The sequence below is a fragment of the Fistularia commersonii genome, chromosome 18 (assembly GCF_037954325.1).
Source record: "Fistularia commersonii isolate RoL2024-O1a breed Wild chromosome 18, RoL_Fcom_v1.0, whole genome shotgun sequence".
Taxonomy (NCBI): Eukaryota; Metazoa; Chordata; class Actinopteri; order Syngnathiformes; family Fistulariidae; genus Fistularia; species Fistularia commersonii.
In genome coordinates this window covers 12,206,369-12,230,277 of record NC_141301.1, presented here as the reverse complement: position 1 = coordinate 12,230,277, position 23,909 = coordinate 12,206,369, and the positions used below count along the sequence as shown (strand labels likewise).

General features: G+C 45.2%; 1 protein-coding gene across 1 annotated transcript in view; it reads left to right on the top strand.

Moving 5' to 3' along the window:
• Window positions 1-23,909, top strand: part of rsrc1 (arginine/serine-rich coiled-coil 1) — a 115,952-nt gene that overhangs the window by 79,594 nt on the left and 12,449 nt on the right. Inside the window, exon 7 of the mRNA XM_086164027.1 lies at window positions 15,032-15,103. Within this exon, the coding sequence (XP_086020153.1) occupies window positions 15,032-15,103 (72 nt within the window). The remainder of the gene's footprint in view (window positions 1-15,031; window positions 15,104-23,909) is intronic.

Here is a 23,909-nt window from a genome sequence, read left to right as displayed (position 1 = left end):
AACAAGAGGCAGCGCAAAGTCATACTCCAGCCATGTCAAACCCGACAACGCTCTCTCTGTTCAAAGGCACTGAAGTGTATTTTCCCCCCTTCTTCCTCTCTTTATAGTACGTCTTACTGCTTGGAATTTTCTCTGTTCTGTCTTTCATTCTGTCTCTCGCTGCATTCACTGCAGTGGAAGCTAAGTCACGAAGAGTGGCTGGATTGAAGATGCAAATACGCATGCGTTGATAATTTGTTAGCGACTGCATAGCTGATTTTGAGTGTTGCTCTATTCTGGCTGCCTCGATGTTAAAGTAATTTCATTTCCTATGTTCGATGATGTATTTAAATTAATAAATTGATTTGAATTATAGATTATTATGATAACAGAAGGTTCAAATATTTATATTTCAACACATTGGAAAAAAAATACGATATCACAATATTTGTTCGCAACGCAAAACCGTAAAACAAAAGAGAAAGTCATACATGGAATCACATGACAACTGTGATATCCCGGCAACAATCACAATAACAAATAAAAAAAGGAGAAAAATAAGTAGGTAAGACGCCCCCAAATAATGTCCACCTCAGAACAAAAGCCCTTGAAATTTATTTGACGCTGAAGATGCATGTCATAGGCCAGCGTCCTCAGAGGTTGGAGGTTGTACCATTTAGGTACATGTTGTTTAGGTGCATGTTTTATGTCTGAAAAATGGCCTATTATTTGATGCATTTGGCAACAACAGCTGTGCCCATAGCACTGCCTGCTGAAACACAGCATGCAAATGAAACTGTGATATTCTAACAGAAGCAACCCGATATCGGCATATAATCACCTCACTAAAGTTTGAGCCTGAAAGAAATAATTGGACCTGCGATTGATATGGATGGTCCGTCTGCAAACAAGCACAACAAATGCCCATGTGGTTGTCCTCCAAGGTTAGCTCATCTGACTTGGTTTTCCATTATTCTTGGTTGTTGGACGACAGGTCTCGTGTTCCTTTAGCTTCTGATGTTTAAAAGGAAACATCATTAGCCCAGCAAGTGTCACTTGGTTCTCCCTTTTCATTCGATACGGTTGCCGTGGGGACTGTCCAAGGAAGTCACTTGGCCGAAGTGACTCTTAAATCCAAAAAGGTCAGAGTGCCGCTGAAGTTCGGCGTAAAGAGTTACGGCCAGCATACACGCTTTTCGAACGATGAGCGCGTGAATTAGACGATATACCGTCGGTTCGGAACTCGGTTCCGCCGCGATCATCGGACAGACGATTAGTCATCGTTGACCATTCGTCCGCTGATCGGTCAAGATTGGTCGCACCAGCTGCTGGTCCGATGCGTTCGTCGAGTTTGCAGCGGGATTTCTGAAGGGGAGCCGCTTATGCGTGGCTGCTGCCGACAGCGAACTCATTTTTACAAGCGCGCACCGCCACAGTCCGTCAAGATATACATCATCTGGTGTAAATACCATACTCTATGTTCAAATGTGGGTACCGTTCAAAGTCAAAAATTGGATACCGATCAGACCGCTCAAGCTGCTCGTATCTAGGCGATATATTGGCCAACTGGATGTTGAGCAATACCTCTTGCAGTCCAGAGGTAGGTAAATTCTTTTTATTTTTTTCTTTAACTATTTCTCTGTAAGATTTGGCATCGCCACAAAAACCAGCATCTCCACCGCTCCTTGTGTGTGTGTGTGTGTGTGTGTGTGAACACTTGGAGGGACGGCACACATGAAGGCGTGCGAGTAAGAGCGGGTGTACGCTTGGCTAGCCTCCAGCAACGGTGCTACTGGTGTGAGCGAGAAAGAGTCTCCATTCTTTCGCTGAACTTTAGTGTGGTGACACCAATGGGAATGAAAGGCAACGATACATGGAGGGGAGAGGGTGTAATTAGGTTTGTTTTGTTTTTTTTTATTAATTTTTCACATGTTTAGCAGAAATCTTTCCGCTTTGACGAAGCACCAGATGAGCTTAATACCGTCCGTCTTACATTTAGAAAGGCACTTGTGCACTGAGTACCCTTTAAAATTAAACCGGAGGCATTTTTTTTTTTTGCAAAAAAAATCTGGCAGCAAAATGCCGTTTTTTTTTATTCTTTGCAAAATATCCTGTCGACGGGTCCCGCAAACTATCACTACCCTGGCCCATACCGCCATCAGCGAGGCGCTAGGACACCTTTGTAACGGCTGCATTGCATGCAAACCCGTCTTTCTCGCGTACAATCCCGCCCATCGACTAACACGCAAGAAATGTAAGTGGGTTATACATCTCATAGTCAGTATGATTTTAAGTCGACCGAATAAAGGTAACCCTGTATGCAAGATGACTAGTATGGATGATGAAGGAATGAATAAATAAATGTATTGGCTCCTCCTCCGCGCCACTGTGTTCACCATCGCAAACATCCTGGGAAGGAGACACCCTCCGAAAGCCCACCTGTGAAATTATTTAGCCACTTGTGGACCGGCGCTGACGCTAATAGACGTCTGTCGGCGAACGAGTATTTTTAGAAGGTCTTTTGGGGCGTCTCTCGCTCCGCCACCGAAAGCACGTGTTCCCTCTGCGGGCCCGCCTGTTAACCGCAGATTATTTAGTCATGCATTGTTAGCATAACCCGGCAATGTCGTGTAGAGCCCGTGGAAAAATCCGATTGAACAGGTGGCGGGGATGTGGACCGCATACGAGGCGCAGACAAACAGGCCGTGTTAACTTGCGTGTTAACTTGTTAGTTCCTGCGTTGTGTTTTCATCAGTTGTGATCAGAGCTGGATCTGATAAATACCTTTGACTTGTCGAGTCGTTGCCTCTCTGCGCACTAAACGCAGAAGCTGAAAGTCAGCGGATATTTGTGCTAGGCGTTCATGCATAGCGTGAAAGAGCGGTGTCGATTTCACTTCCAAACCGAAGAGGAAAATAACCAAAAAAAAAAAAAAAAAAATGTGTTAATAATTTTGTACATGCTGTTTTGTCATCCGGCTCAAAACACTGCTCCGGTCTCATCACAGGACTAATTGCCATATGAGCTTTGTTCGCGCCCTGACTGATGTTTCCTGTTTGTCCAACCGCAACATAATCATATTCATTACAGAATAAAAGACTTTTGATAACTTGATTTATTTTCCTGTTACCGGGGAAGATGCCTTTCCATTACAAAGAGCAAATTTGGCACCTACCCGCTCTATGCCGCCTCGCTCAGCCCAGCCCGGACCGGCAGCGGGGGCCGGTCTCAGCGTGCCCCGGCTCGGGCTCCGAATGAAACGGCGCGTCCATAATCTCTGTGCCGGCATGTTAATTTTCGAGTCAAAGGGGCAGCTCCCTTTTCATCACGGCAGAGGCTCTGGAATATTCAGCGCGCTGCAGATGTTCATGAATAATGTCTGTGGCCGAACCCCTGGCTGGGGGGGGCGGGGGGGGGAAGGAGGGAGTGAGGGATGAGGGGAGGGGTGGGAGTGGGGGTGGCGGCGGGGTGGCGAGGCCAGATGAATTACACGTAGGGGGGATCTGACAGGCGGCGTGGAGCTTTGTGATCATTCCAAAGTTCTAATAATCTCTCTCACCTTCTCCATCTCCCCAGTAATGAAAGAGAATAGGTGATTGCACCCCGGGCTATGTTCACCGCGTAATGACTCCTCCAAAGGCGCAGAGCCGCCAAGAAAAAAATGAACTTTGAATGAGTGGCGAATTGGCTCTGACAGAGTGATAGACCATGACACAGATTCTGTAGCAAAACAGACGTAGTGCTAATTGATTATCAATATTTTAAGCAAAGTGATGAAAATAAGCATTAAGAGATGAGAAAGAGGAAAGAGAGAAGGGAGCGCTGCCTTCTGGGGGGGGGGGGGGGGCGCTGTCATTTGTTCAATCTCCATAGCTCTTCCCCCCCCCGAACCCCACGCTTCCTACCCGTCTCCCCCATCTCTCCCTACCCTCTCGTCCAGCCCTCTCCCTCTGTCATGCCTTTCCTTCATCATCTCAGCTTAAACTGACATTTTTTTGCGAGTAATTGCCCGGTGTGTCACCGAACTGGCATTAAAAATAAAGCACATTATTTATTTATTTCCCCGCCTTGACCCCCGGCCCGTTAATTACTTTAAAACAATTTTAAAAAGTTTATTTTGACACGCAGTAATTGTGGGTTTTCTTTTTTTTTTTTTTTTTTTTTTCAGCAGATTTTTTTTTTTTTTTTTTTTTAGGATATAAAGGGAATGCTTTGTTCGACTCACACACACACACACCATCCGTAAAGCCTGCACCAAAGAGCGGTCAAAGTAGACGAGACCACCAAGTCTGTGTGTCTATTCTGCGGTGTGTGTTTGTTCCTGTAATGTGGTCACTTGTGCCGGCCTCTATTGACGCCGCCAGTGCCCCGGCTCTCCTGCCTTTCTTTTCTAAGTGGCCGTCCTTCTAAACCTCCTTGTGTCATTATTGCGATTAGCGGCTCCAGTTTACCTTTCATGTGCGGGGGTCCTGATGGACTTAGCCGCACCCCAGCCCCTCCACCCCTCCCCCGCCGCCGCCGCCGCCATCGCACACATATAAGATACACCACTCAGTGGTGTGCCGTCACAATAGCGTCAAACAGGCTTTCAGCGGGGGAACTTGAGCCTATTCTACCCTATTCAACCGCTTGCTCAAGTGCGTTCACCCTGCAAAAAAGTGAACGGATACACACACATACACACGGTCACAATCACAAGCATATTTTGACCTCATATTGTCATGCTCGCAATAATCGTCCCATTCATATTATTATTCATGTAACAATAATGAAGCAACAATTGATAATAAATGCTTTTTAGTGCAAATATTACGCCGTAAAATCTACAATAGTTTTTGTCAGTGAGGAGTTTCTCTTCCGATACTATCAGAGGTTTTACCGGTACAGATTCGTGGAGAGAATTGTTTCTGCAAAATGCCAGAATGTGCCACGGGGCGTTCTATTTTCACCCAATTCTAATGGTTTTAAGAAATCGCAAAAGTAATTTTCAGCCCAAAAAGGGTTCTTTTGATGTCGGTAATGATCTGATCGGGGATTCTCATGTTGATAATCCAGAAATTAATGAACCGCCAATAATGCCAATCTCGCGTTTGAGGTTAAGTTAAATATTAAGCTAAACAGTGAATCAGTTCCTGTTTGGAAATGTGTCTTGTGCTGGAACACCTCTGGGGGAGGAGAAGCTTCTTTTTTTTTTTCTTTTCTGGCTAAGCTGTTTTCCTGCAGGGACAAAGCAACCGGTGCTTATCTCATTTTTGAATGAGAGAACAGGGGAAAAAAAAAAAAAAGACAACAAAAAAACAGAAGAAGCATCAGAGTAAAGCAACAGCTGGCAGAGAGATCTCAGATTTGGTGCAAAGAGATGTGATGTAACAAACGCCAGTTGAAGGGCTGCGCGTCTGACCTTATGTTCCTCCATTGTAGCTCATTTCTGCTTTTATTCCTATCAGCCTGTTCTGCTTGTTCAAAAAAATGCGTAGGAATCATTATTGCTTATTGTTTTTATTTATACATCGCCGTCAATAATTTAAACAGGAACATGGTCAGAGTCGGTAAAGTCTAAATGCTAAAAGAACTGCACGCACTGCGACGTTGAAGTGCAATTCGTCGTCTGCGGGAATATAGAAATAAACCAAACAGGAAACGGCTTTCCCCAAAAAACCCGAGGTAACAAGTGGCCCGTCACCAATGTCCAAATGTGTATCGTTTACGTTTCTATCAATAAACATGATACAACGGCTTCATGCTTTGAACCCGACAATCCTTTCAAACACAGTTTAAAGGGAAAGGGGTTATGAGAAGAAAAAACACAGAGGCAAAAGAGCGCAGAAATAAGATGAAACTAATAATAATGACACGTGGAGACATGGTGAGGTTGAAGTTGGGGGTGAGGAGTCACTCAGAGGCTTAGGAATACTTAATATTTCACCATGGGATCCTTGCATTATGAATTTGGTCTGAACGCCCTCTTAAGACCTCTTATAGACACCTCTGCAATCGCTCTAATAGTGCTCCTGATAAATCTCCAGGATTTATCTTAAAAGGTGTCAAACGCCACGGCAGAACAATTAAATATCAAATGATTACCTCACAGGACGGACACACACACACACACACACACACAACGGTTAGACCTAAAAGGCAGAAGTCTTTGCAATTAACACATGATTTTTCCATGCCCAGGTTTCAAGGTTGAACTCAGTTTGACCTGGTTGATAACATTATACGAGCTTTGTTGTGGGATTTTTTTTTCCCTCCCTCTGGCTTGTGTATTCTGCATCCGTGTGCGTGTGTGTGTGTGTGTGTGTGCGCACAAAGTCTTCTGACCCTTTGAGTGCGTGGACATCCATGTGTGTGCAGCCCATGGCAGTGCGCGGCGCTCAAAGTAAGCTCGCTTTCTACGCTCCCCCGGCCGCTGTGGGCTTCTGCTCCTCCCCACTTCCCCCGCCCTCCTCCCGGGGCCGGGGTTGAGGGCCCAAGTCTCTCTGGGCGGTGCAGGATACACCTTCGGTCTAAAGGGCGGGTTAAGGTACTGCGCCCGAGCCACCCACATGCAACCCAGCGGGCCCCGCTCCTCACTTGCTTACTTGCTTAACCCGAGTCATATCTGCTCACAACCTCAGACCCCCACCCCCTGTTTAAGGTTTGGCCTGGAAGAATGAAAACGCAGACCCCGCCGGTGTGCAAAATGTTGAAGAGCGCGTTAAGACTAGGGACTCTTCTTCCGCAGTCATTCAATTATCGCCGATGCGCTTTTTAGACGAACCAATACTGAACTGAAGTGGGCCAATTCAAAGCAAGCTGCTTAAATTAAGTGCTTCACTCAATAGCAAATGAGGCCTCTTCAGTAACTGATTATCATCTGGATCAGCTAGTCGGCTAATGCTAATTATAAGTCGGTGTCACCGGGGGGGTTTTGTGTCACGTGAACCGGGGTTCCTGGAATCCAGAAGTGCTCACAGAATGCGCAGCATTCAAGAAATATGTGTACGGTTAATCTCAAGGTTAAGATTTGGACGCTCTTGTGTTGACTTGGACCGAAACTTAGACGGACTTTATTCGTCAGAATGATATTTCAGTGCAGGAGCTCAGAGCAAGGCAGGAATATCGACAGAAACGAAAAATGTACATATTGGTATTAAGGATAACGAAAGGGGAATATATTCCTCAATGTAATGGCCGACTCTAACCATCCGTCACAGTTTTAAGCATTATCGATTTTTTTTGATTTTGATTTCGTCTTCATCGCATCGCCACGAGGAGGTGCGTCGAACCAATCGTATCGTCGCCCCTAGTCTGCGATTTGAGCTTTTTTAGTTTAAACTTGGAAAACAATCGTCGATGCGTCGTCGCGGTAGCTTTTCTCTCATGTTAAGAAACGAGAGGCTTGGTTTTACCGGCGGAAAGGATCAAGTAAAACAACTTTGGCCACTGGAAGCAAAAATGTTCTCGCGTACAGAAACAAGTTTTCCACTCGTATGCACACATATACACTGTAGCATATGTTGGCCTCTGAACGCCGTGTTCTACTGTATATACAATATGAATTTAAATTGTGTGCATCGCGTTTGTAGTTGGAGGAGGAAACCGACTCTGAACAGAAGTACCTCCTGTTTCTCCTTTAGATAAATCTCTCCTTAATTCCTCACCTCTTTCAGTTTGACAGATGCGATCTCAGCATGATCACTCAGAAGCAAAATACAAACATGGAGGCCAGGTGTCTAGAGTGTAGAGACTCCCTTAAAAAAAAAAAAAAAAAAAAAAAAAAAAAAATGAAATAAATAAAGAAAACGTTGCGTAAGCACGGCTCTCAAGTTTGGACGATGGTGACGGTATTGAAAGTCCCCGAGTTATTCAAAGGAGCGCTCCACTTTGGGCCGCGGAGGTCGCACAGGAGCGCCGTCTCTCTTTTTTTTTTTTTTTTTTTCTCCCGTGACACAACAGCAGCATCGCCGGGACGCGGCGGCGACACCAAAGCTGTTTCCTTCATTAAAACAATCGTTCCTCTCAGAAGTGGCCGTCACTTCACATTTGCCGAAGCTCTTAATTGCGGCACCCCCGCATCGGAACCTCGCTGGGGAAGGGGGGGAAAAAAAAAAATAAAAAAAGCTTTTCAGACAACTGGCGATGAATAATTGATTCATTTTGTAAGAAGTATCTCCCTAATAGTTTAGTTTGTAAATATTTCATGGATGTCTTCAAATCAGACCCGTGACAGATGCAGGAGGGGTCAGCCAATCATAAAGCTCCTTTCAGTCGGTGTTTTCCACCTGAATGATATCACCCCGAATTCCGCGTGTTTGTTTTTGTTTTTGTTGTTCTTTTTTGCTTTCCACGACCGCAAAACAGTTGTAATTTGGGCTGAAACACCCTTATTCCCGCACTGTGGTTCACTTTCCTTGTTTGTTGTTGAGAGATTTAAACCCCAGTCAGCACAAGTCGGTCTATATCCTATATGAACGGCTTGTAATTTAGCATCGCCCGTTTTTTATGCCCTCTGCTGCTAAATATTTAAATGACTCCATGTTGTATCTCTTTATGTCTGCCCGTCCAATCAGGATACACATACTTTGGCAGAAAATATACCGCGACAAATTATAGTTTACGGCTACAATGTCGAGATGAGTCGGTTTTGATAGAGCATCCTGTGCAAGCACACGGGCGAGAGCGTATAAACACAGCGCGCACACACACACTTACACTTACACACACACACACACACACACCTACATCTCAAATCAAGGTCTGGTTAAAGCTTCCTTCCCGTGAAGGTTGTCTGTTTGTTCTGCCACCTAGTGGCTGCTTTGGAAAACACCTCTGCTGGGGAGAGTACAGCCGGCGATGGCAAACTCACATTTTTCCACCTTGAAACTCTGGAAGTAAAAGAGAAAAAGAAAATGTAGCGCTTTTTTTTTTCAGGGGATACTTTTCACCTGTCAGCATCCCGTTTCTGTGACTTTCCAAAGCTCTTTAAAATGCACGCTCGATCTTTTTCTCAGAATTGCTCATCAAGGAAACGATCTGCATGTTAGTGCTATGACAATCAGACACATGCGCTTCAAAAGTCTCCCCGGCCCCCTTTTTTTTTCCCCCCACTTGAAACTGGTTATTTCAGGCTTTCTACCGTGTAAAAAACAAGAAAAAAAAAAGTGTTTTAATTAAAGCATCAGACTGTACAACTTAACTGCTTACCCTCTGTTAAGTGAAAACTTTCACCGCTACAGCTCCATGACACGCACCAAGCGCGCCCCCGCCGTCAACAGTCTTAGCAAATCTCCTCGGGCACAAGGTGAAAACGGCCTCCCTGTTGCCGTAAGTGTTCTCCAAGTCCTGCAAAATGGCATTCAGCTGTGCTAAGCTGCAGCCGGTTTCCCAAAACAGTAGATTGTACAGCCGAACCTATTTGGTGAAAGAAAGGCTGCATTTTTGCATGAAAAATGCAAATAAAGCTCGAATTAAAAGCGCCTTTTCATACCATGCGCAGATGTCTACCTTCTTTATTGGTCAAGGAACGTTTAAGAAAGAGCCCGCCTCATATGGAGTTCTCATAGGCCAGTTTTAGGTGTGCGACACGTTCCGCTCACAAACCCTCCCCGGTTCAATGGTTCGACCCAAAACCTCATCCAATCGGAACCTTCGTCTTCTTCCAATCGCGTCAATGCAGGTCAAGGGAACCTTGAGTTTTTATTCCCGACTGGATTCGTCCAGGGTCAGGGTGACCGAAAATAGCTGCAATTGTAGGACCTTCTTGTCTTCAGATGGGTCCATCGGGAACCAGTTGTGTTCTGCGAATGTTTACAAACAAGATGGGACTCCAATGTTGCGTGCGTTCTACCGAGATGTTGAACAATCCAACTTCCCGTGAAACCCCTTGTCTTTCATTTCCCGCAATTTCTCACCAAAACATGTGAGAGAAGTTAACTCCAATCAGGGACGGTATCAATATTGTTTGATTCCCCCTGATTTTGCATAAAGACTTAAACATTACAAGACTAAAAAGTCCAGTTTCAGCCGCCGATCGGACTGTCGCCGTCCATTCGCCGACCAGGAAAAATAGATAAGGAGGGTCAGTTCCCGTGCAGTCTCACTCCCGGCGGCTGCAAAGGTCACTATCAGCTTATGAGTGCTTCTCCGGAGATGGACGGATCAAAGCATCGTCTCACACACAGAGACCACGCTGAGTGCATGACATGCGCAGGGCTTTTTACCGCTCTGCTCTTCCAAGTGGTTAAAAAACCCAGTACATCTCAGTGTCTCTCCAATGAGCTCCATGAAATGTATTGATGTCTTAATTAACATTTACAGAATAGTCTGGATCCCAGAAAGGTCTATTTTCAGAGAGACAGCGTGACCACGGTTCAGATTTGAGTATTTGTAAGGGCGTTAAAAACATTACTTTTTTTAGCTGTTTGGTCCAAAAAGATGCCGTTTGGATGTTAAAGTGTCTTAATGGGACCAGCGGGTTCAAGTTAACACCCATTAATTAGCTGTACTATGATACCGAAATGGATCCTGTTGCTATTTTTGGATACTCGGGTATATATTATTATTATATTACCACCCAAGCCTAACCTCAATTACTTACCACACATCCAATAAGGATGTACCAATTTTACCGGGGCCAAATAAAATGTCACACAGGCTGAGAAAGGTCCTGCTACCATTTCATATAGATGGTAATGCAAATCAATAGAGAAGAAGATGTGAGGAATTTTTCAACAAAATGAATCCCAACTCCTGTTCTCACAAGAAAAGCGCTGCGGATATGCAAAGTTTTAAAAAGACATACCGAAAAGACTCGGGTGGAAATTGTTAGCGACGTGGAACAGTAATCTACGAACGGGTGTACACGTTATAATCACAGGATGCCTCAGCGGAACATGAAAATCTTCTAATAAACTGTTTAAATCCTGTCCCTCAGGAGGGGATAGGCACTATTTTCATGCTTGTATCCATTAAGGTCATAACTGTTAATTGCAATCTCACAACACCAGTTTAGCGCATTGTTTTTTTTTCCCCCCAACCGATCGAAACACTTTACTTTCTAATAAGTCGAGCTGTGACATTATAAGCGAAACATATTCATCCCCTGCCATTTAGCCTCCCCTCTCTCCCGCTCCTGTCTGTCCGTCTCCTTGTCTCTTCATTGTGTCTTCTTCACGGCGGCGCCTGCATGCCTGTCTGTCTACCTGTCGTTGCACCTGTCTGGCTTGTCATTTATTTATTTATTGTCTTATCCGTCTCGCCGGCCTTCAGTGCCGGTTGGAGGCCTGCCTGCCGGGCTTCACTGTAAAGTGCCTGGCTGATTGGAAGGGACATTTTTCCAATGGTGCCTCGCTGCCTCTAATATTTTGTTTGTCGTCGGGCGCGAGGCTGATTTATCACGTCTCCTCTCCTGCTGACATTCAGATTCTCTTTGATTGGCGGCCAAAGCAAATGACACCCACCGCTGCTAACTCCGCTAACTCTCGCGCGCTCGCACGGAAACGCGCGGTCAAATGTGATATTCTGCATATTCACAGTCAGGTATCTTGTGGTTAGGAATCTGCCGATTTCGCCAACTCGTTTCCCACACGCAGACGTGTCGACGGGCACTGGCGCGCTCGCTCGCATACACACACACACACACACACACACACACGGCCTAAGTGGATAAATATTGTGCTGACCTCTGTGTTCGGCACGCTAGTTTGCGTATTGAGTTTCTTGAACAACGTGGGTAGCTGCTGCTCTTATGTTCTCTCACCTCACAAGCTCTATAATATGATAGCCTTTCTTACTTGGTAATACCTACTATAACTAGCCTAAGGCTCAAACTACCACACTCTTGTGTTGAATAACATCTCTCTTCTTTTTTTCCCACCCTCTACCCCCCCCCCATCCCTCCTTAATAACTCTATAACTCACATCAGCCTTAGATTTAATTGCTTATCTGTGTGTAAACGTATTAACCCTCTGCTGTATCTGTTTTGCTGCCGTCCCAGGGGCCCGACAAGCCTCGCCGACTGCCATGCCTTACATCCAATGAATAGTCCTTCTCTGTGCGGTAATAGGGAATCAGCATCGTAGCAGCAAGCTTTGGCGGCATGTAAGAGATAAATCAGATTGGGGGTCTTGCTTTGCCAGTTTATTGAATCTAAATTGTGTGTGCGCGTGGCTCCCGCCGGTCCTACACGGCCCATCCATCTCCCGGCTGATAATGGAGCGGGCCCGATTCCACCTGGTGGGAGCATTATTACATTTCCCCTCTAACGAGACCCATCTAAAGCTGCAGACAGGGAGGAGAGAGAGGGAGGGAGGGAGGAAGGAAGAGAGACAGAGAGAGAGAGAGAGGAGAAAATGGTCGAGGGGTAAGGGAGGATGCCGGGGAAAGAAAGGAGAAAAAGAAGATGGACTAAGAGATTGTGGGGGGGGGGGAGAAAAAAAACAAAATTGAAACATCTAGGCAGACTTCCTCGTCTTATGCGGGGAATTAAAAAAAAAAAAAAAAAAAAAAAAAAAAAGTCTCCCAGTGCCATCAGAGCTACATGGCCCCTGGGCCCCCGAGCTGCAATTACACTCATAATCACAATGCGATTTTCACTGACGCTCTCCGCCCCTTCCTGCTGCCATCCCTCCTTTCTCCCTCCGCCCCTGCAGCCAAGACCGAACTAAGTCTAAATGAAGTGTAAGGGCTCTGCTGCCCCCCCCCCCCCCCCCCAACACACACACACACACACACACCTCCCCCCGCCCCGCAACACCAGGCCGTTTATTACCCGCTTTAATAAAAGTCCATCACAGAATTATTCCACAATGAACTGGAGCCACTAAGTTGCTGAGAAATATACTTCCAGTGGAAAGACCTCTGCACACACACACACACACAGGCGCACACACACACTCGCCTCTATTTCTAGACGGCTCCAGTTTGGAGGCTTAACACTCGCTACTGCATTGTTAACATGCTCTTTATGTGGTCCAGCATTAAAAGCATGCGTCGCCGTTCCATGTTATTTGCACTTTGTTTTTGTTTTTTTGTTGTTTTTTTTTCTTTTTAGAGCAAATCTTCTTATTGATGTAATTAAATTGTATCCTGAGCTCGGCGCGCAAGCCTACTTTCATTGTTTTGAGGGGGCAGCAGCCCTCCGAGGCAGTGCACTGATGAGAGGTGGATAAACAGTTTGATTTGCTGCTATTGCCCCCAGGCACGGTGTACTGGAGAGATGAGCAAGAGAAGGCATGAAATAGGGAGGGGTGGGAGAGGGCAAAACAGAAGGAGAGAAAAAGAGTGAGGATGAGAGAACCTTTTGGGGGATGGATAAAGGGATTGAGGTGGAGGATAAACATGCTTACAAAAAAACAGGCGTCAAATCACTCCTGTTGTTTGTGCACGCACAGGCAAGGCCCTCTCTCTTACTTGGGCTTGTTTGTCTGTTTCCCCCCAGCTGTCAGTTCTTCCTCTTTCCGACACGGCCCCCATCTAACCGCTTCGCTCTCTTTCCCTTATTTCCCTCCTCTTTTCTCTCCCGTTTCATCAAAACCACCAGTACTTTTCAGTCTCCTACCTGCCTCTCGGTAGCCCCGAGCCAAAGAGGGAGCCGGAGAGCAAAGAGACGGGGTTGATTCTCGCGCGCACACACACACACACACACACACACACACACACACACACACACACAAAGAAAGAAAATACTCGAATGCAATTAAGCAAAGACGCAGGATGGTACGGGCTACGGTTTTGCTTTTTGGCAAAATCCTTTACTCGCATGCACTTTAACTTGCGAAATTATGAGTGTATTAGCCAAGAGGACTAGGTTGTTGTAGCCACTATCACCCCTCTCCCACACACACACACACACACACACACACACACACACACTAGCAGAGGGAGGTAGAAGACGGTTCAGTCATCCATGTAGAGTCATTGTTAGTAAAGATGCGGAACCTCCAGACTTAACCAGCCGTAACAGCAGTGTGACGGGTTCTTTGTCTACACCAATTACTGAACAAAAACAGCGGCGCAGTCACAGAGAGACTCGCACAACCCGTGCCCTCTTGCATCCAAACACACGTGCACACACACACACACACACACACACACACACACACACACGGGGGGCAATGCGTATGTGTTTTATTTTTATGTAACTTGTTTCCTTGCCAGCAGTACGGCTACAGCTTTATTACAAGCCATCTAAAGCTTGTAGCGATCATATGCAAACACAGGAGTGTGCACAAAACACACACACACACACACACACACACACAAGCCGTCTCAAGTGCTGTAATAAGCCGCACACGGACACCCACAGCTGTGCCCTAACGCAAACACTGTATATGCACGCGCAAACACGCCTACCCTTATATTATATTAACTTCCCCAAAACAGTTCATCCTCTTTTATTTTTTTTTGTTATTTTCTTCTCCTCACTTCTCTCGTTCCTGTTTGCGCCTCTCTTCTAGTTTTCCTCTCTGCCTCACTTGGCTTTTTTTTTTTTTTCTTAAAGTTTAAACTCATTAAGTGTAATGATATTGGAGACTCAATTTTACATAGCTCACTCATCAACCAGCGAGATAGCAATAAAGGCGAATGGCTCCGCTGAGGCCTTAACACTGCAAAATAAATGATATGCCGCAACGGAAATGTAATTAATTTAGAGCCAGTATTGATAGTCCTGCCATACACAGCATTATATTTTTTAATGTGGCTTAACATCTTGATTATTCAGGGGAAAGGCGGAGGAATAGGGAGCCGAGACAACACGGCTGGTGATGAGAGATGCCTAAAATGCCCCGACGAGTGTTTACTCCCGCCGCCTCACTTTCTCTTAAGCTTTTCATTACGCCGAGGCAAGAAATATCTCTCAGGGAGACACACGGTCTTTAACTTTAACACAACCGATGCGGTAGATGCGGCTCCCTCGCACAACCGCTCCGGTCGTGAATCTGTCGTTTTTTTTTGCAGGCTTTCGTCCGACCCGCTTTTGACAAAACGTACATAATCGTATTCGAATTTTTGAATAAAACTCATCCGTCGCTGCTTCTAACGGCACTCTGCTGTCTGTCTTTCCAGCTAAAACGGACGAGGTGCTGAAGGCCAAGCTCGCAAAGCAAGAGGAGGAGGCCCGCAGGAAACAAGAGGAAGGTGGGTCAACTTTGTGCGTCAGCCGGCCGCAAAACGACGACGAAGCGAAAATTGTCACCGGAATTCTCATGTCATATTTTGTCAGGTGTACTATTTGTTGCATTAGCTTTTCTATATAACCGCCTGATAATATTAAATCTATGGAAACACAAATGACTTGTTTTATAGGTTGCAGCAACCATCTTACGAGGCTAAAAGTTTATCCAGGCACTCCTGCCACACTGAATCCAGTGTCTCTACAGTTCACGCGCACTTATCGTAACGTTTAAAGCTGCTGATTGCTCGCCTTAGTTTTTATTAACACAGCACTAATCTACATAAAGATGCATAGTAGATTTGCAAGGCACAAATGTGCTTAGCCTTGCAGGCCATAAATTCAACCTGACAATCTGGAACTCCCCCCCTCCCCCCGACATAGGACGCGCACATAAACACACGTATACGCGCAGCGGATACCTTTAGCACACATTCAAATAAAGTCAAGAGTAATTTCCAGCGGGTATGCTAGTGGTAATAAAAGTCCCCAGATAGAATAATGACCTCGGTCCTTGTTCTGACCACAGCATGTTATAAATGAGAAAATCAAATGTGGTATCATCAACAACAACACTGTGTGTGTGTGTGTGTGTATTTGTGTGTGTGTATTCGTGCACGCTCGGGCTCGTGCAGTAGCATAATTTGTGCTAGTGTGGGTGTTTTTATATCGCTGGACTGCCTCCCTCCGTCTCCCTCTCTCCTCTGCTTTTGTGTAATTTCTGTGTTTGTGTCGAGTAGGAATTGGCACCGTGACCTTTAAAGTTAGCTGACCTTTTAGCCAAATGAAAGTCCAGCCATCAGAAACTAATTAGCCTTGCACTCTTGCTTTGGTCCCCTGGAAAGCATTTATTCTCTATGTCTCTATATTGCACTCCGTAACTCGGTTTTGGAAGGAGGGGTTTTCAGGCTCCGTGCCATTCTTAGATTTATATTATTCATTTTTCTAGGTTTCTTTCTCGCTCTTCCCCCGTCCCCTCTGTTTCTCCACCTACTTTCCGTCTCCCAATCTCTCTTCCCACCTCCCGTTCGTCCTCATCAGCCTTCTCCTTCTCTCCTTTCCTAAATCTCTGCGTCTTTTCCTTCCTCTTTGTCCTCTCCCGTTTCTCTCCTCCCCTCGTCGACGCCGCGCCAAAATGGTGACTCGGTGCCAAAATGGTGACTAAGTGCCCTCGCTCGTGGCTCCGGGTAGTAGGAAAAGTTTTCTTTTTTTCTTTTTTTTTTTTCCCCCTGCCCTCCGCGCCGGTCTGCGAGGAACGGCGCATTACCGAATGCCGTGCAGACGCAGTCGGCGGAGGCAATCGCATTATCCTTCGCTCTGCATGGGGACACGTGAAGTGAAACCGGCGCGGCGGGGCGGGGGGCTCGCGTCCTCGCGTCTTGACCTTGTCTCGGTATTGAAGGGTCCGTCAGAAACCTGCAGAAACACATCATTCAGCCACGCTAAAGTCAAGTGAGCCGGCTCCATCCTCTTCTGCCCTTCCTCCCGGCACAATAGGACGGAGGAGGTGGGCCATCGCTGCTGCTAAACAGCAGATCACCAGGGGTCTCTTTATTTCCCGCAGGGTCTCCCGGAGGTCAACACATGTAGAAAGTTTACACTTGAACCGCAAAGTCAACCGAAATGAGAAAACCTTTAAAGAGAGTGGAGGGGAGAAGTGAAGAGCACCACCACCTACACTCCTTGTTCATAAATAGACTCACATCCTAGATGGCAGCGCGTTTGTGTTTTAGCGCAACACTCATCGAAAAACCGCCGAGATCTGATTCATGTGCGTGTTATGATATGCAAGCGATCATTGGGAGAGCCGCTGCTGCACACTGTGCAGCCCTGCGAGGAGAGAGGGATTTTTATCATCTGGGTTTTTTACCGAGACTGAGAGAAAGGAGAGGATCAATAACTGGCCCTGTGGTCATCAGTTAACAAAGTAGTCTCCACTTAAAAGAAATGTTTGGCTCTCTGGTTAAGGGCAGGCAGATGATGCTAGCGGTTGAAAAAGAAATCATGTGATATGAAAGTGTGTGAAAATGAGAGGGGCGGATGATTCTTTTGTTAGTTGGATTCCTTGTAGTTGAGAGAAGCGGTTTGTTTTGCCCAGGGGGCCTCCGGCTAACATACTTGTTCAGCTATTATAAGATCGAGCATCGGTGTAGCGCGGTGTTATTTCTGCGTGAATCGTATCGTCACCTGGCGCTAATGAAAGCAGCATAGCTCAAACGCAACATGCGATCGCATTGGATCATCTCCAAAACCGTCGTATTTTTTTATTTTGTTTTCAAGTCCGAGGTTAAAACACAAACAGCCTAAAATCTTCCGTCGGTTACCATTTACGGCAAGATTAGCACGTTTGAAGACGCTGTTATTTGCCCATTTAAAGCGGGGTATTGATTCCCCAAAAGGTACTATTTGTTTTCTCTCATCACGGCAAATATATGAGCCGATCATTTATTTATTGGGTCGAGTTAGTTTTAACATGAATGGAAAGAGGGACTAGTTATGTTTATTACATCGGTCTATATTCTGCAATTCAGTAGTTATGCCCAAATTTAAAATGTATTCCAATGTATTTTATCACACGTCATATTATAAGGGCACATTTTCGATCGGTGAATGTTGCTATTACCCGATAAGCGGCAGCTATTGTCTTTCCTCATGCACTGAATTCCCATACGCTCATTTTTGTTGTATTTTCGTGATTTTTGTGGCCAGACTTTCCTTCGCTGAGGCGCTTAGTTTGTTTTAGTGATGATAATACTCATTTGAAGAGAAACGGGTAATGTTTACAAATGATTTCGAGATTGAATTTGTGATCCTCAGCAGTGTTACTACTCAATAGTAGTTCTTTTTTTGTACTTTTTTTAAAAAGTTGACAAAATGTACAAACAAACATGTGATCGCTCACCATTGACCTGTCCAACACAACAAGGAGTTTCTTTGTTGAGTTCTATCAGGGATTTAATAGCCCTCCCTGCTTCTCTTGTAGAGTTTCGGAGAAATTTTGCACTTTAACCAGTCGTGATGGCGAGGCACGATCCGTATCCTATCCGCTTCCTAACAGCGCTACGAACACGAGCTCTCATCAGCGTCACGTATTAAAACCCTGGATCCGACCTGTTGTGTATTAGCCGACGACAGAATCCCATTCTCATTCGCGCGGCGCAGTCATATAGTCACGGATGGAAAAGCGGCCTCAGAATGGCGCTTTCGCCCACATGCCTCTCCGTCCCCATTACCTCAAACCACCACCAGATTGGGAGATCATATATTTTAATGAGACGTATAATAGCTCTTTAACCCATATCATTAGGGGAATATATACCTACCGTTTGCTCTTTTGGCAGTTAAACGAAGGGACTGTTTCCCTAATTACACAGTGTGTAGGACAGGTCACAGGTTGGGTGTGTACCTGTCTATGTGTGTCTGTGTTAAGGAATTATATGACCATTAAATATTCAGCTTCAGCCCCCGCCGCAACCACCCCCACTTCCACGACCTAGCATCCATTAACGCCTCATCACTGCGTAACTAGCTCTGTTGTCAATCACCGCAGGATTCCACTAGAACGCCGGGATGAAGTGTGACGCGTTCAACTCGGAAAAAACCGAAAGCCGCACGCATCTAAATCAACCGTAGGGTGGGTCGGTAAAAAAAAAAAAAAAAAAGCAGGGGGGATATTTTGGATGCGCCGTCCCCGCAACGTCATTTGATTTACATACTATATTTGTCTTTGTTTGTCATTATCCCGCACCGCCGCCGAACAATTTTTCAGAAAAATTTCCATCAGGCGTCCAACTCCGGTGGGTCTATGCCTTTATAATAAACGATGTGATCACTTTTGTAATTGAAAATAATAACTAATCCACGGATAACAAGCTCTTGTATAATCCAAAGCCATATCCCTTCAGTTCTGGCCTATCTCGTCTGTAATAAAAGACAGGAAATGAGAGGCAAGTGAGAGTGGTGGCTTGGACATTGACGCTTAATGTAATCTGCCTTGAAATCAAATTATTTGACCTGGAAAGCCTAACAATACAAAACTCCTGCCAGGCTGCTGTTAAATATTTAGCACGTGCCTGTCATGAATACAAATGGTGCGCAAATTAGAATCTACAGGCGCGTGACCCCCATATCACACCCCGGGAGCACAGGGGAGCTGGCTCTGCTTTAAATGTTTTAATTACCGGGGCCATTGCGTGGCGCGCCACGCTACCTCGCTGTACAGCATCGCCGCCGCTCGGGCTGCCGCTTGAAGGACAAGCGGTGAAATTCAACCGCTGGTAAACACAAGTGATCTGCCGTCCGCGATCTCATCATATTAACTAAAACATGATGATTTAATAAGGAGGGGAGAATTAAAACGGGCTATAATTATACTTCCCGGCATCCGCACTTTGCGTAGACGATTGCACTTTCCAACGGCGTTTTTCCACAGGCCACATGATCCACCCTCGGACTTGAGGGAGCCGTCGTATTGCTCCTGTGCACTCTGCTCTGAAGGAATATCCGTCTCAGTGATTTTGATGTAAGAAAATCTGGTTTGCATTGATTTTTTATTGATCGGTGGAGATAGCCTCGTCTCCTGTCGTTACCTCAGATAAATAGCCTTATTTGTTGTGTTATTATGTTCAACACAATCATGCCAGGAACAGTCAGAGGAATATTGAACCAACACTTTATTGACTTCACGGGTCCTATTTGTTCCAGGAATTAAAGGATGTGTGTTGGCCCATATTGCACCGCGGAAACAGAGCAAAAAAGGAGTACGCGGACAGTCAATTACACATTTACTTTAAGGCTTGGTTTAAAACAAATACATAGACGCTTATAGAACCTCCCGCACCTTTTTTTTTTTTTTGTTTGTTTGTTTGTTTTGATTTTTGTCTTGCCTGAATAATGACTGATTCACAGATGAATAATGCCACAGGTTCAGCCCAGCCATCTCTTTATTTTCTCCTCCCTCGTCCCCTATTCATTCAGGTATTTGGCTCCCCCCACATTGAAATGATTAGTTATGCAAGGCTTGTAAGCACCGAATCAGAGTTATGGTCCCCGGGGAAATAAATTTGGCAGAAAATCAGTGTGAGAAGATTTAATTATCACGCAAAGACCTTTTTTCTTTGCCTTGGCCCACTGAAGCCCAAACTCTTCTCTCTCGTTCTAAGCGCGGCTCCCCGCGCGGCAGCCAAGAAAACCCTGGCATGCGACGCGGACGGCACCGCTCTCCTTGCCTTCCTTCTCCTCCCAATTTGTTTCATTGCAAGGTGATAAGCCAAGCAATTACTGCCTTATTGATTTTTCATCACTGCAAATTTAAAGTTGATTCCTCCCCTCAGCCTCCCCCCCCCCCCCCCAACCCCACCCCAGTCTCTCTACCCCTTTTCTCCCTCCGAGACGGTTCACCTAGGTGATTAGGTGACCTCCTGTTCCGAACGCTGTCGGTCCCTCAAATGAATGAAGGTGCATGCTGAATTCCTCTGACCCCGCGCGACCCCTTCTTGTCTCTGTAATGGGATGCTGATGCTGCCAGGTGTGGCCGTCACTTCTGCAGCTCCGGAACCTACAGCTTAATCATTTCTATAAAGATATCTTTGGCTTAACAGTCGGACTCGATAGCAAACAAGATTCCACTGGCGAAAATGACAGAGTCTGACCGTGCCCCCCCCCCCCCCCCCCGTTCTGTTTACATGCAGGTGAAGTGGATAGATGATTGACAGCACCTTTTGACCTTCGGTGATTGGTAATCCTTTCGTGGGGTCACCCTTATCAATTAACCTGCTGCCAGTGGGCCGATGTATGTTCAGCCGCCTCCTGATGAGTCACCGGGCTGAATTTTTTTTTTTTTTTTTTTTCAGGATTTCCATCCATTCCGTGCCGGTATAAGATAATATCACATTTTGTAAATCAAGATTTTTTTTCATTGATAGGCGACTGTGTGTGTGTGTGTGTGTGCACGCTCACACCCGCAGTTTAATAGCGGCTTCTCTTAAGAAAACGGCCTCTAAATCCTCTTTTTTGGCCTTTGTATTAAATTATTTTGCGTTATGTATAGAAAGATTATTTTTTTCTTGAATGAAGAGTGAATAACATGTAGGACCCTGAAATGAAAAGTTCATGCTCTTACCAAAAACATTCCTCCAACATCCCCCAAACACAGGAGACAGGTGCACGTCTGGACACGATCACCATACACACGCACAGCAGTAGTGGTCCTGGTGCAGTCAAACAGGATGGTCAGCAGACTGCCAGGATTAAACACACACACACTCACACACACACACACACACACACACACACACCCACAGACTGTGGCAGGTCAAAGTGCCGACATCCTGGGTGGCTCTGGCCATGTGGCGCGGACCCTGCAGGGATTGTCATTAGACAACATAAATGGTGTGTGTTGTTTGCATGTGTGTGTGTTTGCATGTGTGTGTATATGATTAGAAGACAACTGTTACAAAATGCACTTACTAAAAAGTAGTGTACCAGAGCAACAAGAAATACTGCATCTACTGCATTTGAATGGATAAAACGAAATAACAACATTAGTTGTTGTTTTTCACACCCCAGAATGTATATCTAATAAAACAAGGGTTTATTCCAAGTCATAATAAGACTTAAATAATGATTTATCACTTCCTGAACAAAATAGAAAATAGTCACCGTGAGCGTAGAAAAATGTCATTTAAGACTGTTAATGAAAATAACAATTTGTGGGATCACATCTGGTTCTGTGAAACCTCTAATTTAGATCATGAATAATTTCATTTTCCAGCCTCACCTCCACTGTGAGCATTTTTTGGTCGCTCAAACAGAAACCAACGCTTCCAGGGTTTCGATCAATTACGCAATTACGCCTCTTTGTTGATCCAAACCTGTCTGGATCGGACGTGTTGTCGCTAATCCAGAATGAGATCGCATAGAACGCCGAAAGTTGTCCACTTAAAGACAAATAAAATGCCTCTCAACACGTGCGTCACAAAGATGTGCCGGTGATATCAGACTGAAGGGGACATAACGTCCTAAATTTGAAGGATGGGGTGACGCTCTTACGACTTGGTGTGGAGGGGTCGGGGTCACCTGGTCCCATGAACACGCACGCAGTCTCAAACATCCTTATAAGTGGCAGAAATCTCACAAATCAGCAGCAGGGACCATCGGGCGACTATTCAAGAATTTCCCATCCAGTAATAAAGTTTACGACGGAAAATTAAGTTTCCTTTTTTTTTTTTTTTTTTTTTTTATAAAGCCGCGTCGGATTTAGACGCAAATTGTGATGCTAATTTTATTTTGTTATTTTGCATAGTCGCTCTCCAATAAGTGGAGTGCAAAAGGAAAAAAAAAAGACGGGTAATATATTAAGCGGTACGAAGGTTATAAGTCTACAACTGAGGTCAAGAGAGGAGGGAGGGGAGGGCATTTCCCTAATTAAATATTACTCAACACACACACACACACACACACACACACACACACACACACACCCTGACCTTTAATATAGTTTGTAGCAGACCACACAAACAGGAGCCTCACTCCCTCCCTGTTTCTTTTCCTTTCCAACAGCAGTCACGCTCACACACACACACACACACACACACACACACACACACGGCCACCCAGCCTGTCAGTCAGGAGAGCGAAATGGAGAATCAATTACAACCTGACTAAGACGAAAGAATTGGTTAGTTGATGGCTACATGTCAAGAACACTGCAGGTCAGGAGGTGTGTGCACCTGCTTGTGTGTCGGCGCTCATCTATTAGCGTATGTGAAAATCGAGCCCGTTTCCTGGATCCCGATTACATCATTTTCATTTTAAAGACCTTGCTCCAATTAAGTAATTAGTTACTGGGTGTTTCTCCGATTATAGAGTTGTTTATAAAGGAGCTGCTGACTAGCCTCGGATCGAAAAATGGACACCGCTGCACTTTTTTCTCCCCCGCACACACACACACACACACACACACACACACACAGACCTTTAACACACACACTGGTACTGCCAGGCAAGTTAATACGGCCAAATACTTGTTATTTCTGTTAAAGGGCCGGATGTAATAATCTGATCACATAAAACAGCGGCGGGCTGCACTCATTGTCGTCTCGCGGTTTGTCGAACGGTATTCTGACACAAAATTGGATTATTTTTTTTTCGCAATTTAAAATTATCTTTTAAAATTTTGCAGTCAGTTTTTTAAAAACCCGTGCTCTGAATTTGAATGTCGCAAATGGGAAAATCCAACCGCGGATCAAAAGGAACCGTTCAGATGGGCAGGATTAAGTGAATTTTGGAAAATGTGTCTCATACAGTTGGATTCCTCGTTGCTTATCTTGTGGCGTTAGAATTGACAAAATAAATTATAAACAGCGACATCCCCTCCTAGACATCCTGATCCATACGAAGAGGTGGATATTAGCAGTTTTCATGTTTTTTTTTTGAAGCATTTTCCTCGAAGAAATTCTCGGCAAACTGCTCGAATCAAAATCTCAACATCCAGAGCCACAGTTTTGGGAAAAAAGTCATTCTGAATATTTGCATTATGGATTGAAGCGCTTCTCAAAGTGAATGTCATGTCAGTGTTAAAACTTTTACTTACCAACCAAAAAAATTTTCGGACAGTAAGTAATATTCGGGTACGGAAACTCGAGGATGACTGACAAAAAACAGACCTTAGTAAGACTAGTGTGAGAGGAAGAGAAGAAAGTAAAGACACAAAATGCAATATTGCATTTTGGGAGTGCCACCAGTCTGCTTTTGAGTCTGTTGACAGGGAAA